This window comes from Triticum urartu, chromosome 1 (genome assembly GCF_003073215.2).
Source record: "Triticum urartu cultivar G1812 chromosome 1, Tu2.1, whole genome shotgun sequence".
NCBI classification, from domain to species: domain Eukaryota; kingdom Viridiplantae; phylum Streptophyta; class Magnoliopsida; order Poales; family Poaceae; genus Triticum; species Triticum urartu.
The window spans coordinates 567,767,805-567,783,761 of NC_053022.1; the positions used below are offsets into that span (position 1 = coordinate 567,767,805).

Consider the following 15,957-nt stretch of genomic DNA (forward strand, 5'->3'; position numbering starts at 1 on the left):
CTAAGACATTTTTTAATTTTCTTAGACATGAATAGTAGGTGATTAGGTACTGTGCATTAATTCAAAAACATATGTTACAACATTTTGATTAAATTTACAGGAATTCTTTGTTTGTCTGTGCACATTCAATCGGTACACATTCTTCCTGCATTTGTCCAGGTATATACTTTCAGTGTCATCTAAACAGTGCATGCATGCGTGGTATCCTTTGTTTGTCTGTCCTGAAAGGTTACTGAGAGCGGGCCAATCGTTGATGGTCACGAACAGCAAAGCCTTAAGGTTAAATTCCTCATGTCTGTGCTCATCCCACGTATGTACACCGTTTTCATTCCACAGTTGTAAAAGTTCTTCAACTAATGGCCTTAGGTACACATCAATTTCGTTGCCGGGTTGCTTAGGGCCTTGGATGAGAACTGACATCATAATGAACTTCCGCTTCATGCACATCCAAGGAGGAAGGTTATACATACATAGAGTCACGGGCCAGGTGCTGTGATTGCTGCTCTGCTCCCCGAAAGGATTAATACCATCCGCGCTTAAAGCAAACCATACATTCCTTGGGTCCTTTGCAAACTCATCCCAGTACTTTCTTTCGATTTTTCTCCACTGCGACCCGTCAGCGGGTGCTCTCAACTTCCCATCTTTCTTTCGGTTCTCACTGTGCCATCGCATCAACTTGGCATGCTCTTCGTTTCTGAACAGACGTTTCAACCGTGGTATTATAGGAGCATACCATATCACCTTCGCAGGAACCCTCTTCCTGAGGGGCTCGCCGTCAACATCACCAGGGTCATCTCGTCTGATCTTATATCGCAATGCACCGCATACCGGGCATGCGTTCAGATCCTTGTATGCACCGCGATAGAGGATGCAGTCATTAGGGCATGCATGTATCTTCTCCACCTCCAATCCTAGAGGGCATACGACCTTCTTTGTTGCATATGTACTGTCGGGCAATTCGTTATCCTTTGGAAACTTCTTCTTCAATATTTTCAGTAGCTTCTCAAATCCTTTGTCAGCCACAGCATTCTCTACCTTCCACTGCAGCAATTCCAGTACGGTACCGAGCTTTGTGTTGCCATCTTCGCAATTGGGGTATAACCTGTTGGGGAACGCAGTAATTTCAAAAAAATTCCTATGCACACGCAAGATCATGGTGATGCATAGCAACGAGAGGGGGAGAGTGTGATCTACGTACCCTTGTAGATTGAAAATTCATGTCCACTCCTCAAACTTTCTTTTCTCCTTGTGTGTATGATTCCTACGTTTTCCTCATGACATCCAAGTGATAGTTCTGCAGCCTTTCACGATTTTAATTTCTTTAAGAATCTATGATACATGCTATTTTTAATTTTTGTATTTTTCTTGTTCCTGCATTTTGAATTCATGTATTCCAAACATGACCGCGGGCATGTCAGCTGACACATCAACGGCTGGCTCGGGCTAGGCTCTTGCTAAGAGTGTCTCCACCAATTGACTAAACTGAGGATCATCATTTTATTTTTAAATGCCAAACTGATCATCAATCGGCAACCTAAGACATTTTTTAATTTTCTTAGACATGAATAGTAGGTGATTTAGCTACTGTGCATTAATTCAAAAACATATGTTACAACATTTTGATTAAATTTACAGGAATTCTTTACAAAAATCATTTCTAGATCCGCTCTCAAGGCATGTTCTTCCTAGCAGGCCGCAGAGGCGGTTCCTAGGCGAGGAGGCGACGAACGTGGCCGGGATGTAATGGCGGCGACGGGTGTGGAGGCGGTGGTCAATTTAGCTAGTTCCAGGGCCATCGGAGGGTTAGGGCTTGGGTGTGAGCCACTTACGCCATCTTCAAGGTTGGGTGGTTCTATTTCAGACGAAATGAGAAGACAGCGCAGAGCAAGGCGATGGCGGCCTTGATGGTGGCAAATATGCTGATTCTAGTGACAACAAGTGAGAATAAAGTGTGACAAAGGGTGACGGGACAACGACGTGGAATAGTTTGGCCACGCTGAGAGGCAGGCTGGCAGTGAGAGGAAGGTCGGGCGCGCACCTATATTTTCTGAAAAATGGTGTTGCTAGAGCAAAACTGGGATAGAGGGATGTGTTATGGGGGATGAGAAGCTATATGTTTTAGGGATTAATGGTTTGAGGGATCTACTAGACGAGTCTTAATTCCCAAAACCAGAATTTTTTTTCCCCAACTATAACTTTTCGGGGATCTTCTAGAGATGCTCCTAGTACATAGATGAGATTGTCAATTGGCTTCTTGCCCGGTCCATCGAATATGGAATCCTTGGAAGATTGGGAGAAAGGTGCCCTGATGAGGAGTCCTCAACCAATCGGTCATCACCATGTTGCCATGTAGACAAAACTGAGTGATAATTAGTTTCAACAACTATTATGGGCAGACCATTAGCAACCGCCATCAACATAGCATATCGACAAGCTGCAAGCTCAATAACGAATGGGCCATAAAATCCCAGGTACCAGCAATACTGGCTCATCTGGAAGGGCCCTTCATGGTCCCGCACTACAATGCTCGCGCTAGCACACCCATTCATACCATCCATAGCTTCAGCATCGGGCGAGATAAAGACATTACAAGAATCCGGAAACCCAACTTGTAGTGCTGAAGTTTTAATTCAAAACCCATGACTAAAGGAGTAGCTCGTGACTCTACTCGACTTGACTCAAACTCGATGACCAAGGAGTCGAGCCGAGTTTTAATTTGAACTCGTTAACAAAACAAGTTTAACAAGTTGAGCTAAGGAGTTACTCATTTAGCTCATTAACAGATATGTATCAATATTGTTGTAGACGATTGTGATATGTGGAGTGTACCAAGTTTTCCTTAAGTGTAAATTGGAATGTTGGGATTTGTGAAGAAGTATGTGTCAGCGATTATACTGTTTAGATAACATACATAATATGTATAATTTGATACTCACGTCTATAATGAGCTAGCTTGCGAGTTGCATGAGTCGAGCCGAGTCTGAATCTGAGCTTGTTATGTTTAGTCGAGCCAAGTTAACTCGTTATCTTAATGAGGTATAACAAGTGAAGCCGAGCTGGCTAGACTAGACTTGAATTCCACCCCTACCAACTTGTAAGTCCAGAATAGACTGAGTCTTTACTTTTCATTATACATTCTGATATAGAAAAACAATATCGAACTTCGGAAAGAGAACGGGGGAGCATAACCATATGTTGATACTCTACAACGGACTATATACAAGTGGTAACGCCTTTAAAGTTGATTTGAATGTACTCAAATGCCTCAAACTGGGACCTTGGACTGCGTCGGACATTGACTCCAGTAGAGTTAGTTGACTGGCAACCTCTCACTGCCCCTCCTCCTACGCTCTCGGAGACCCCTGACCAGATTTTTTGCCCCACTTGTCTTCTGGAAAATTTTCCATTAACTCACCAAGTGGTGGCCACGTCCTCGCTATAAGGGCCTGTAGCTGAATCAGAATCTTCCTTTGGTAGGCCATCACATGTAAGCTTCTGGCTAGTGATCAAATACTTAAGCGACATGGGCATGCTTGCGCGGCTTTCTCTCTTTGTGGCGAGATCGACATCACGGAGGACATCCTCTTTAATTGTGTGCTAGCTAGTCTTGGATGGAGCAGCGTTCGATCATGGTTGAGCATCTCCTGGAACCTGACTAATGTGGAGGATATTCTTTCTATCCTTGAAATTACTCCGGACACTTAGCTAGGGTGTTTTGGATTGCTTTTACTGCTCTTGGGTGGTCTTTGTGGACAGTGGACTACTCATAACAAATTTACGATTGAGCATTTTTTCCAAACTTTCCTGCTCACTGTTTGTTTAAAATGGTTGCCTTTATTCAATAGTGGAGCCCTCTCACTAAAGCCGTTGATGTTGATGCTGTCATGTTGATGATTTCCAAAATCCGCACCTCCGCTATCACTCTATCTACCCCATGACCCTCTATGGAGAATCATTGCTAAGTTTCTGTGTTTATTGTCGGGCATGCGCGTCCTTTTGCTTCACCTATTAGGATCTGTACCTAGCTTGTTTGTTATGAACTGTTTTATCTCTTTCCCTGATGAACCTTGTTCTGGACCTTGCCGTGATGGCGTTATTTATAAAGTCGGGCTCCTACCTTTACTCTAAAAAATGGAACACGGTGGCTCAACATGTTTATCTATACATAGCAACACACATGTGTTCAGTGAGTCAATAAAAACACCCTTTACCAGGAAAACATGTTTTCATCGAGTGCACCACAATCTTATTTAGTTATTGACTCAATAAACCCTCCTCAGAGAGTTGACACCTTTAATTGTCAACCCAAGAACATGTAAATTGTGCTAAGTTGACGTGATTCCCAAGTTGTTGCTAGCCTTCTTGGCATAGAACGCCGGCCTAGATGGGGCAGATAGAGACACAGTATCACTTCCGAGCATCATGACCACAGACGACATAAGCGGTCGATCAGCCGGGTTTTCTTGAACACACAGAAGCCCTATATGGATGCATCTTAGCACGCCGCTCTCTGAGAAGCTAGCGTTCATGCTCGGATCCATCATGTCCAACACCGTTCTTGCCATCCAACGCTCCCATATCTGCACCATTTTTAGTAGCCATGAGCTTAAAAGTCTAAGTGCAGGTTTTCGCCCGGTTTTTCTATAATTAACCGGAATAAATTTTTTGCCTCGTTAGAAAAAACGGCGGCCTACTAAGTGGTAACACGTTGTTGTCTAGTAATAATGGTGATTAGATATTCAAACAGCAAGCACATACCGCATTCAGAAGATCTTGAGATTCCTTAGAATTACTGTAGTCATTGTTCTTCTTCCCCGTTACAATCTCAAGAACCATGACGCCGAAGCTGAATGAATCAGATTTCACAGAGTAGTTCCCACGCATCACGTACTCTGGCGCCATATATCCGCTATAAGAATGTGATGAGGTACGTCATATTTAGTCACTTACCACTAGATGATTAAGCAACATACCACTTGGATTAGCCTGATATAAGTCTTATGGTACTTACTATGAGCCGATAACACGGTTCGTTATTCCATGGGTCTGGTCTTGCGCAAAAAGTCTCGCAATTCCAAAATCTGATATCTTCGGATTCATATCTTTATCAAGCAAGATGTTGCTAGCTTTGAGATCACGATGGACCACTCTGAGCTGGGAGTCTTCATGGAGGTATTGCAGTCCTCGAGCAACTCCATTAATAATCTTGTACCTCTTTTCCCAATCCAGTTCTACATGTTTCTCAGAATCTGCTTTTCATTATTAAAGTAAATGGATATAGAATATATTAATGTATAATATGGAGAGAGAAGGAGGCCATAATTGACTTTGAGCATGATTCAATGGCAAGTACCAAAAAGGAAGAGGTCGAGGCTTCGGTTAGGAACAAACTCGTAGACAAGCAACCTCTCTTGTTGCTCCAAGCAGACGCCAAGAAGTGTTACAAGGTTCTTGTGCCTAAGCTTTGCAACCAAAGAGAGTTCATTTTTGAGCTCCTCAACTCCTTGTGTTGAGCTCTTCGATAGTCTCTTCACTGCTATTTCGTCGCCATCTGGAAGAATACCCTAAAAGATCAAACCAGAGTTAAGCTCAATTAACGAACTCTCAATATAGTTGGCGATTTCAGTAGAGAAATGTCTATTTAGCACCTTGTACACCGCGCCAAATCCGCCATCACCAAGCTTGTTGCTATCTGCAAAATCCCCGGTTGCAACCCGCAAGGTTGAAATGTCAATCAACATCGAGTCTACATTTTCATTGTCCTCCTCGTCAGCGAAATAACTGGGATCTGTTTAATGGTCGATATCAGAGTCACAACGAGTATAGATAACCTACGTCGCTTTGGGTCCTTTCAAAACTTTCCCGTTGTAAACTGGTGAATTTTGAACATACCTGACTGTTTTGCTTTTGATAGTGGCCGCTTCCTTCTCCAGAAAAAGAAGCAAGCCACAAGGTTTATGGCAGCTAGAGTAGGCAGCAGAATAATAAGAACCATGCCAGGGACACTGTATTTTCTCCCTGTGAATTGAGCAATGTACAAGAAAAATGTCAGCTCAAATGGAAAAGATGTTTTAGAAAAATGATTTTTTTTCATATTTCACTCTAAATTTGGATTGGTATCTCACTTGGTTTGTATATTTAAACCTTTTTTTTTCTCTAGGCCCTCTAACTCGACAGTATTTTCCATATGGCTCCTTGTTGTTAGAAGGTAGGTACAGAAAAGTTATTAGCGTGCTTCAAAATTTGGCAAAGTTTGACACTGAATGGTTTGTTGTCAATCACTGTGCTAAATCGTTGGCAAGGCAAATGTTAGCATGGTACGGTGAAAATTAAAGCTTACCTCGTGTGGATGCCGCCGCCGCCGGCGGCGACGTCAAAACCGTTGGTACCGCAGCAGGCGCAGGCGCTGGTGCTTCCGTGCTCGGTGCTGGTGCTGGCAGGCGCACCATGACAGGGCCATCAAAGAAGGAATAGGTCTGGTACCGGAAGCTGCACCTGACCTGCAGAGCTCTGGCTCCTGTACTGTCCACGAAATACTCCGGCAACAGCACCATGTTCTTGGCGAGGCACTGCCGGCACTGAACCGCGGTCAGGTCTGGCGTGCACTGCGCCCAGCTGTAGATCTTGGGGAACTCCCGGTCGAAGTCGGCCTCCCCGGAGGCGTACCGCCGCGTGGAGTTGTACGCAGCGTAGTCCGCGGTGGCGTTCACGAGCCTGGCCACGAGGCTGTTGAACTGGCTCTTCTCCGACGTGACATTTGTGTACTCCCAGAACCTATACGTCCGCGCCGCCACCGGCGCGGGGTCCCGGGAGGCGTTGGAGTAGTGGAGCGTGCAGGAGTCGTAGTACATGGTGGCCACCTTGCTGTAGTCGCAGACGTTGGGCAGGTCCCGGAAGGCCTGGGCCAGGCAGCTGAGGCAGGACGTGGCGTTGGCGTCGCCACGACAGAGCGCGAGGGCCCAGACCTTGTCCGGGGTGGCGCCGGCCTCGGCGGTGGCGAAGAGGTCTGGGGACGCCGAGGCGTTCTTGGGGAGGGAGGCGGCGAGGAGGTTGATGTTGGCCAGGTACTTGCTGCCGGCCGCGAATTGGCCGTCGACGCAATCCTGCCACGGGTATCCCGCGGCGCCGGGCGCGAGCAGGGCGGCGACGGCGACGACGGCCGCGGACACGACGAGCCGGTGAGATATCATCCTCGGCCTTGTGGCGGGCATGGTGGAGCGAGCAAGATGTTGGAACGTATGTTTTGCAGACGGGGGGATTAAACTTGGTAGTGCCTAGTGCCTGCCTAGTGCACGTCCTTGTCGACGACCATGGCAACTGGCAACGCAAGTCCTTGTCCGTTTTCTGCAACTAGCATTCACGTCCCCATCGCCTGTGACTGAGAAGTACTTTTAGTTTTAGTGTAAAAAAAACCCTCTTATATTATCCGACGGCGAGAGTAGCGATCTTCCGTCAATGAAAGGAGAAAACTGAACGGGTGAACCTTCTCCATTCCATTGAATGTAGTCGCAAAAGGTGGCTTGGAGTTCAGTTGAATTGAAGGGATTTTACCAGTTTGGATGCGCATGACTCATCATTCCGCAAAGCCGTGGAGTGGAATGCTTCAAGCAAACCAAACCGTACGTACGTGCGTCGAGTCAAAGTTTATGCTACCTATCTACTATTTATCTATCTATCTATCTATCTATCTATCTATTATTATTATTGTTGTTGTTGTTGTTGTTGTTGTTAAATTATCTCAGTCGTTAGTTTTAACTATTGACGGCTGAGATTTAAAATATGTAGCGTTACATACAAATACTCTTATCAAATATTATCATGCACAAACAGTTTGACATGTCTCCTCCAAAAAAAAGATTGACACGACTCGTATGCCTTCCCTTTAGAAAAAGGTGTACGAGACAATCATCCATAAGCATAACTTTGGTATTGCAAAATACAGCAGGCAACAACTCCCATGTGAGAGTCCCAACACCCCACCAAAAGAGTCCGAGAACAAAAAGAAAGTCCAAGCACAATACACATCATCATCTGGACTCCCTTTTCGTGTTAAAAAAAGATTTTTTTTTTATTTTGAGGATCATGGATTCTTTCTTTAGTTAGTGCTTCATGTTGGGATAAAATATCCTCTACCAGATTAAAAAAGAAAAAAAATGTGTATGTACACAGCAAAAACTGTGGGGCCATATTTTTTGGCAAAATACTTTTGTTTAAAGTAGTAAAGGTGTTACCAGTAATAAATCATGCATGGACAACTCAGACTAGAAATACATGGACATCTCTTAGTGCAAATAATTAATATTTACATTCTCGCATTTTTTTAGTAAATAATGAATCATGATGTATGTTCTTTTTTTTTGTGATGGATCATGTATGTTCTAATTACAATGATTGAAATTCAATATTCCACGGAAAGAATTAAGGCATGCAAATTCTTCAGTACAAAGTAGCATTCTTCATGAAAAAAATAGCCTTGAGAAGGACACGGGAAAGCATATACATTGTACATACATAAGATAAATACCCCATACTGTTGTGAATATGAGGCGCATAAGTAAACATATTGTCAATGTCTTAAAAGTTTGACCACTATATGATATGAAGAAGTATAGTGATTGGACATGTAAAATCAACTTTCATTTTCATACGTTTATATATGCCGTGCACCATTTTACTATTTTTTATGTATCATAAATAAATATGGCGGCTAAAATTATGAACTGGAAATTGTAAATAATCAACCGTGCCATATGTTTTGGAGCAGATATAACACTATATAACTCTATAATTAAATGGAGCAGATCGACACGTACACCATCATGAAAGAGTCACAAAACTCTAGACAAAACTATGAATATCTCGATCATTTGTGCTCAATGACTTTGGTTTATAGTAGTAATTGAGTTCAAGGAGACTAATGGAGTGATAAGTGAATACCCACTTTTAGACCATCGAACAAAAGCTCGGTAGTTATTTCCTTCAGTCGTCCTGCCCAACTATTTGGGCCAAGCTCCGCCACTCCCTCCTAGTCAGAGCTCCATGCAAAGGATCGAGCCAAACAATGGGTGCAAAAATACAAGGATGAGTCTTTCTAACAAAATCAACACCACGTCAGGAACAAGCGCAAGATTTCCACACTTCTCAAGAGCACGCAAGGAGATGAGGGGGGAGGTACTTACTAGATTCAGGGCAACTTCTTTCCGGCATAGAAGTTGATCTTCATGCTTCCCCTCGAAGTGGAGCATGGCGATGCCCTCCCATGACAGAGGTACCGATGACTTTAGTTCTGCCGTCACCCATACCAAGGTCTCCTCGAAGGATGGGTGCCCCTTCGCAAACAATCTCCCTCGCTCCTTCACCATAGTTCGAGAGAGCGCCAGATTTGCCCTCTCTTTGGCTTCGTACTCCACCTCTCTTTGTTTTGCTTGACGAATCCGGTATACCCTCGATGATAGCGGGATTTGTTACTACCAACTATGATGCATGGGTAATTAGATCAGTTTGTCTAATTCACATCTAGATGTTTTTAAAGATGTCACATCTAAGCTCCCACAAATATAAAATGCATCAACAAGAAACAAAAAAAAAACTAAGACAAAAAAATAGATCACAAACAGAGTGGACATCAGCTTAGATCTAGATATGTCCTAGACAGACCCTAATTAGATACGTACCAGATACGTGATACAAAGACACATCTGATACGTCATTTTTTAAAAAAAAAATAGGATACATGGGTACGTTTATGATATAAATGAGACACATATCACCATACAAAAAATATTTAAAATGCGAAAATAAGGAGTTTTGATGAGAAGCATATCTTTTTTATTCAAGTGATGAAGTCTTTCAGCTAATACTCCAAGTTTCATTTTGATCATATGAGATTCTAAATGGAAATATGGCATCAAAACAGAGTAAGTTAGTTAGTTGTAAATACAAATAAAATTAAGAAATAGTTAGATACATCATGCTTTTCCTTATCAAAAATGTGTCACAGCAGTATCCCACGTGTATCAAATATTAGTTTATTAAAAAATGCAAATCAAGGAATACGTGTCGAACTGTATCGAGGCAGTATTAAAGTATCAGGGCAGTATCCGTCATTCATTTTGAACTATATGCGCAATGTAGCCTGCCAGTCCTCCCCCATCTTTTTTTTGTAGAAAGTATGCTTGTATTCAAATCAGGAAATAATACAAAGTTCATAACCTGCACAAGGACACCCTAACAGAATAATAAAGAGCACTAAAACAACCAGTGAAACACGAAGATGTTTATGTGTCATCAACCATGAACCTTGTGAGAACAAACCTGCAACACAAGAATCTACACCCATACCCAAGCAAGTCATCATCTTCAACCACAACATAATTGCCGCCACGCTGGTCCTCCTTTTTTTGCTCTGACGCCGAAAAGACAAGGACACAAAAGTGCAGCCAACACGCATGCAACAGCCTTCACCATATGTGGCTTTGAGTACCGCTAGATGTAGCCCTTCCATATGAAAGTGAACTAGGATCTGGTTCCGGCGCCGCGGCAGGGCCAATCGCCCAGGCCAAGCAGGACATCCCTCTAGCAGAAATACGAAGAAGGAGGGAGAACAACATCAAAAAAAATCATACCGACGAGGAGGAATAATAATCTCCATCTCCACACAACCACATCCCATCCGATGACCAACCCAACTAGTGTCGGTTGATCTCCAGACACCATAGCCCGCAACCTCAACGAGTTCTGGGGATCCCCCACCCCATTGGCTCCTAGACCAAGGCAAGAGCCCCGTCTGACTACGAATGGAGCATAGAAAAACTTATTCAGGCACGACGCCATGATGGCTTCAGCAACTCCCTCAACCCTAACCAAACTGAGAACACACGCGACCCATAGATCTGAGGTTCCCCCTCCCTCCGACCGCCAGAGCGGCCGACGAAGGCAGAGGGAACTAGCGGCGGCGTCGACGACATGCAAAGGGGCCCGCTCGCCTCCTGTTTGCCTGGCTCGGGCCCTCGTCTCATGTACCAACTGCCTGATCCTCCCACATCTGCATGTGACGGATCCCGGCAAGCTGCTCCCCCACGTGACCCGCCGCATTGGTTTGAATCGCCCATGCCCCTGGATTTGATCTCAATCTAGATCCCCCTCTACGTGATCTTCCGTCAGTAGAGGGGGGGATCAGGACATGCCATGGCTTTCTCTCTCGGAGTGACGAGGGAGATAGGACACCGTGATGAGGCGCCGACATCCGCGCCGGCAGGGACGGGTTGGCCACACTGACGAGAGCTGTCATGCGGGTCCCAATCTTGTGCGCACTCCTGATGCCCTGTTGGATAGGGCTGATGACTCGTCCACTTGCCAGTCATGATACCACACACCCAAAATTGCGGCCTGCGGGCGGCCAATCAACTTTGACTCCTTTGGATTGCCACTTGCGCACCCACTCGTACTCGTGGAAAAAAATATGACAAATGGTGCGTCGCCGTCGCCGTCGCCGCTCTGTCGTCGTGCCAAAGAAAAGCGAGCCGGTCCACCGGTCTCCCCCCACGCGCTTCCACGGTGATGCTCCCCGGCGGCTACGCCGTTCTCCCCATGATCATCGCGGTCCACCTGCTGGCGCCGGCTGAGTCGGCCTCAATGGAGTGCGACGGCAACCCCCAAACGTCCAGCAGCACCTTTCCCTCGACCCTGAAGCTGCTCGCCGCGGGACTCCCCGGCAACGCCTCCACCTCCCCAAACGGCTTCGCCACCGCCGTCGTCGGCACGGCGCCCGGCCTGGTCTACGGCATGGCCCTCTGCCGGGGCGGCACGAACGCCTCGTCCTGCCGCGCGTGCGTGGCCAAGGCGTTCGGCGACGCGCAGGCAAGCTGCCCCGGCGACACGGGCGCCGCCATGTACGAGGACGGCTGCGTCCTGCGCTTCTCCGTCCAGCGATTCCTCGATTTCCTCGGCGCGGACCAGTGGCAGGTCCGTGAGATCACTTTCTCCGTTGTCGCGGATCGGGCCAGCGTCACGGTTTCGGCCGCCTGGTTCGGCGCCGCGGTCAGTGCGATCCTCACCGCCGTGGTCAACCACGCGGTGTCGTCCCCGTCGCCGGCGGCGAGCAGCAATTCGACCATGAGAAGCAAGTACTTCGCCACCGGCGAGGAGGCCTTCAACCCCAAGGTATACGGCCTCGCGCAGTGCATGCCCAACCTGGCGCCGGCGCAGTGCGACGGCTGCCTCCGGAGACTCCAAGATGAGACAGCACCCTACATGGGCACTAACCCCGGATGGATCGAGGCTGGCTCCGCGTGGTGCATCCTGAGGTATGGCGTGCGGCCGATCTACGACGGCCAGGCGATGCTTCAGGTTCCGGCCCCGCCACCGCCATCTCCTTCTGTCACTCCCGAGCATGGCGCAGGTAGTACTAGCAGTAGCAGCTACTCCCTCCGTTTCAAAATAGATGACTCAACTTTGTACTAACTTTAGTATCTACTCCCTCCGTTCCAAAATACTTGTCGTAGTTTTAGGTTAAATTTGTACTAAAAGCACGACGAGTATTTTGGAACGGAGGGAGTACTATTTTGGAACCGAGGGAGTAGCTAGCACACTTTCAGTTCCCCTTCTTATCTGAGCAAGGCATTTATCTTCTACTTTTATCATCATTCAGGAAACACAAGGAGTGCAACAGGAATCTATGCAGGCATTGCTTCTTCTGTTGTCTTGTTATTGATTCTACTATCAGTTTTCGCTTTCATCCGCTTCAAGAGAAAAATTAAGGCCGCCGAGGACGATAATCGTGAGTAGAATCTTGCATCTAGCATGTCTTCTGTTCAAGAGCCGGACTTGTTGTTTACTGATAACATTCTTGCTTTTCATATGACACTAGCATTCAAGAAAATGGCGAGAGCCTTGATCTTTGATTTGCTGGCACTGCAAGAGGCAACCGGAAACTTTTCAGAGGCGAATAAGCTTGGAGAAGGTGGTTATGGAATTGTATACAAGGTAAGAAAACAAGCAAGAAAGCGAGTGCAAAAGGAGTCGATGTATCACTCTATCGGGCTTTGTCTGAAAAACAATTTGCATGTTTCAGGGAACACTGCCGGATGGGCAAGAAATAGCAGTTAAGAAGCTTTTGGGAGCAACTGAGCATGGTTTGCATCAGTTGCGCAATGAGGTGGTTCTATTGGCAGAGCTTCAGCACAAGAATCTTGTCAGATTACAGGGGTTTTGCTCGCATCAGAATGATACGTTGCTCGTCTACGAATATATCAAGAATGGGAGCCTCGACAACTTTCTTTTCGGTATTTATTTTCCTCTCCGTTCACTACTCTGCGTCGAGCTATTCACTCGGTTGTATCAAGAATGAACATGTATTTTATTGAAAAAAATCACTACTGTAGTATTTCCAGCAAATTAGTTACACAACCAAGATTGATGTTCTGCTTTTTTTCTTCTTCTAAACTTCTTCAGGCAAGTGAGTATTTTGATTGTTCCTTATTTATCTTTCGGGGCCATCTAATGTAAGTTGAACATCATTCTTTTCGGCAACAGATACCAGTGAGGAAAATACTCTAAACTGGGAGCAACAGTACAACATCATTCTTGGAACTGCCAAGGGAATACTGTATCTTCACGAGGACTCGAGCCCAAGGATAATCCACAGGGACCTTAAAGCGAATAATATTCTTCTTGACGAGGAAATGGATCCTAAAATCGCAGATTTTGGATTGGCAAGGCTGCTACAAGAAGGTCACACTCATACTCAAACCACTAGAGCTGCCGGAACACTGTAAGTCAAATGCGTATATTGACGTTTGCATGAACAAAAAGGATACTTTTAACTATGAACTATTTCACTTAGTGAAGGTGCGTTTCCAAGCCTAATTGCTCATCCTCTGCAGCGGTTATATGGCACCAGAGTACGCAATACACGGAAGTGTGTCACCCAAGATTGATATTTTCAGTTTTGGTGTACTAGTCCTCGAAATTATAACCAGGAGAAGGAACTGCAGTTCGGATTATGGGGATACCGTGAATCTCATTAGTGATGTAAGTGCTGGATTTACTTTATTTTCATCAGTTTTTAGTGTCTTTGAACACTGTAACATTTATATTATTGTATCTAAAAGCATCATCCATGTTAACCATCTACCAGGTGTGGAATTACTGGACAAAAGGAACAATATCACAAATGATGGACGAATCACTCATTGGATACCCTCGAAGCCAAGCGCTACGGTGCATCCACATCGGGCTGCTGTGTGTCCAACCGGACCCTGATGACAGGCCTCAAATATCAACCGTCATTTTCATGTTAACAAGGGACACCATGGAGCTTCAGCCACCGGCACAGCCTGCATTCTTCTTTGGGACAGAATCACCATCTCCAGCTTCTCCACGATATGGGCAACGCCGCTACATGCATGTCCGACCTGATTTAGTACCGGAAGATGACGTATCTTGGAATGAGGTTACGATTACTGAGCCATATCCTAGGTGATATACGATCCGGATTCTTGAAGCGGCCATGTCATGTTTGTCATAATGGAGGCCAGTAGGCCGGATCAGGTTTACGTCTTCATTGCAAGTCTTGTAATCACGGCCTTAAGCCACTCGAGATGAATGGTAGTACACTTATTTTTCAGTGCAGATGGATTGATTTCTTTGTTTGTCGCACGCCGGGGGTGCAGTGTCAGCATCATAATCAATGAAACTGTTGCTTTTGCATTAAACCTGCATAATCGACAATGGAATGCAGCTAAATTTAAACATGTTACTTAGCATCGGGCTCACATATATTATTATAAAATTGTGTTATAGCTTATATTGACCATTTCGATTGCTTTGCAGTTGTGAGCCAACAATATATGTGTCTGTTTCAACATCTCATAATCTCATGCTCCCCTTTTGAATTAAACCTGCATAATCGACAATGGAATGCTTGTAAAGATTGGAGGAAGCGTTGAACCCTTTGATCTCGGGCCGCGATGTATATATTGAGAGATTTGCCGTGGCTTACAAGTTGTGGAGATCGCTAGGATACTCCATGAGATGAATGAGAGAGAGACGGAGAAGGATTACATAGAGAGGAGAGTTAGACAGAGAATACAAAAGAAGAGATAGATGTTTAAATAAGCTTCCTATCTAATCTATCCAACATCCTCCCTCAATCCAAACCTATGAAACCTTGTCTAGGTTTAGATTGTACTTAAACTCATTTAGTCTCCTCATAGTAAGTGGTTTGGTGAAGCCATCAACAAGTTGATCTCCAGTTAGAATAAACCTGATGTCAAGTAGCTTTCGAGCCACTCTTTCTCTGACAAAATGAATATCAACTTCTATGTGTTTTGTTCATGCATGGAAGACAAGATTTGCTGAAAGATATGTTGCATCAATATTGTCACACCATAACCTTGCATCTTGTGGAACTTTTATTCCTAGCTGTTCAAATAAGCTTCCTATTTAATCTATCTAACAATGCTAGCTACTAAATTTGCGCATCACTAATATCATGACATTTGAGACTAACTTGCACTTAATGTTGGATGTTGTTCTATCACCCACCTAATATTAAGCTATGCATTAAGAAATCGAACTTATATTTAAATTTACATGTAACAGATATTATTTGATTTATGAAATTCACAACTATATTTCAGCTAGTTGTAGTTGTAGTGTTCATTTAAAAATTAAATTAGCGGTTTCATTCATAATCTTCTATTACCAATTGCTATCTAAATATGTCATGTATATAGTGCCATTTTCCATGAAATAACTTATTGAATGTTATCTAACTCTTCAAGGATTTGTTTTTTTCTAATTGCTCTTTATAATTAGGTTTTTATGTATATCAGATATATTCCATGTTGGCTAAATTTTTGTGTATTATCGACTCATTCTAGAATGTGTCTTTGTGTCATGATATCATAGATTCATGATTTTTTTCTTTGCACATGGATAATCGAGAATGAAGAT

The 15,957-nt window shown here is 44.6% G+C and overlaps 2 protein-coding genes across 4 annotated transcripts; one reads left to right on the plus strand and one right to left on the minus strand.

Annotated features, from left to right (window-relative positions):
- Positions 1-4,186: 4,186 nt before the first annotated feature.
- On the minus strand, positions 4,187-7,253 carry LOC125531252 (cysteine-rich receptor-like protein kinase 6). Of its 2 annotated transcripts, none has more exons than XM_048695672.1 (7): positions 6,341-7,253; positions 5,893-6,018; positions 5,649-5,788; positions 5,354-5,564; positions 5,012-5,249; positions 4,759-4,909; positions 4,187-4,580 (listed from the first exon to the last, which is right to left on the minus strand). In XM_048695672.1, exons 1-7 carry the CDS (start codon positions 7,209-7,211, stop codon positions 4,326-4,328), a joined length of 1,992 nt encoding a protein of 663 aa, XP_048551629.1. In that variant the 5' UTR covers positions 7,212-7,253; the 3' UTR covers positions 4,187-4,325. The 2 variants fall into 2 exon arrangements, with proteins under 2 accessions (XP_048551629.1, XP_048551620.1); XM_048695663.1 differs by having other exon boundaries at positions 5,012-5,252.
- Positions 7,254-11,427: 4,174 nt separating this feature from the next.
- On the plus strand, positions 11,428-14,645 carry LOC125531268 (cysteine-rich receptor-like protein kinase 44). Of its 2 annotated transcripts, none has more exons than XR_007293137.1 (7): positions 11,428-12,400; positions 12,650-12,778; positions 12,869-12,984; positions 13,073-13,283; positions 13,534-13,771; positions 13,844-14,031; positions 14,138-14,398. XR_007293137.1 is itself a non-coding variant. In XM_048695682.1 (7 exons), the coding sequence occupies exons 1-7, from the start codon at positions 11,560-11,562 to the stop codon at positions 14,480-14,482; spliced, it is 2,028 nt and encodes a 675-aa protein (XP_048551639.1). In that variant the 5' UTR covers positions 11,436-11,559; the 3' UTR covers positions 14,483-14,645. The 2 variants fall into 2 exon arrangements, 1 of the variants encoding a protein (XP_048551639.1); XM_048695682.1 differs by having other exon boundaries at positions 11,436-12,400; positions 13,884-14,031; positions 14,138-14,645.
- The last annotated feature ends 1,312 nt before the right edge of the window (positions 14,646-15,957 follow it).

Excerpts from the sequence above, each read along its gene's own strand:
- LOC125531252 (XM_048695663.1), bottom strand. The coding sequence starts at position 7,211 with ATGCCCGCCACAAGGCCGAGGATGATATCTCACCGGCTCGTCGTGTCC. Across the intron at positions 6,019-6,340 it reads GGCGGCGGCATCCACACGAG|GGAGAAAATACAGTGTCCCT; the intron begins GTAAGCTTTAAT and ends CTCAATTCACAG. Across the intron at positions 4,910-5,011 it reads AACCGTGTTATCGGCTCATA|CGGATATATGGCGCCAGAGT; the intron begins GTAAGTACCATA and ends ACATTCTTATAG.
- LOC125531268 (XM_048695682.1), top strand. The coding sequence starts at position 11,560 with ATGCTCCCCGGCGGCTACGCCGTTCTCCCCATGATCATCGCGGTCCAC. Across the intron at positions 12,401-12,649 it reads CACTCCCGAGCATGGCGCAG|GAAACACAAGGAGTGCAACA; the intron begins GTAGTACTAGCA and ends ATCATCATTCAG. Across the intron at positions 13,284-13,533 it reads CCTCGACAACTTTCTTTTCG|ATACCAGTGAGGAAAATACT; the intron begins GTATTTATTTTC and ends TTTCGGCAACAG.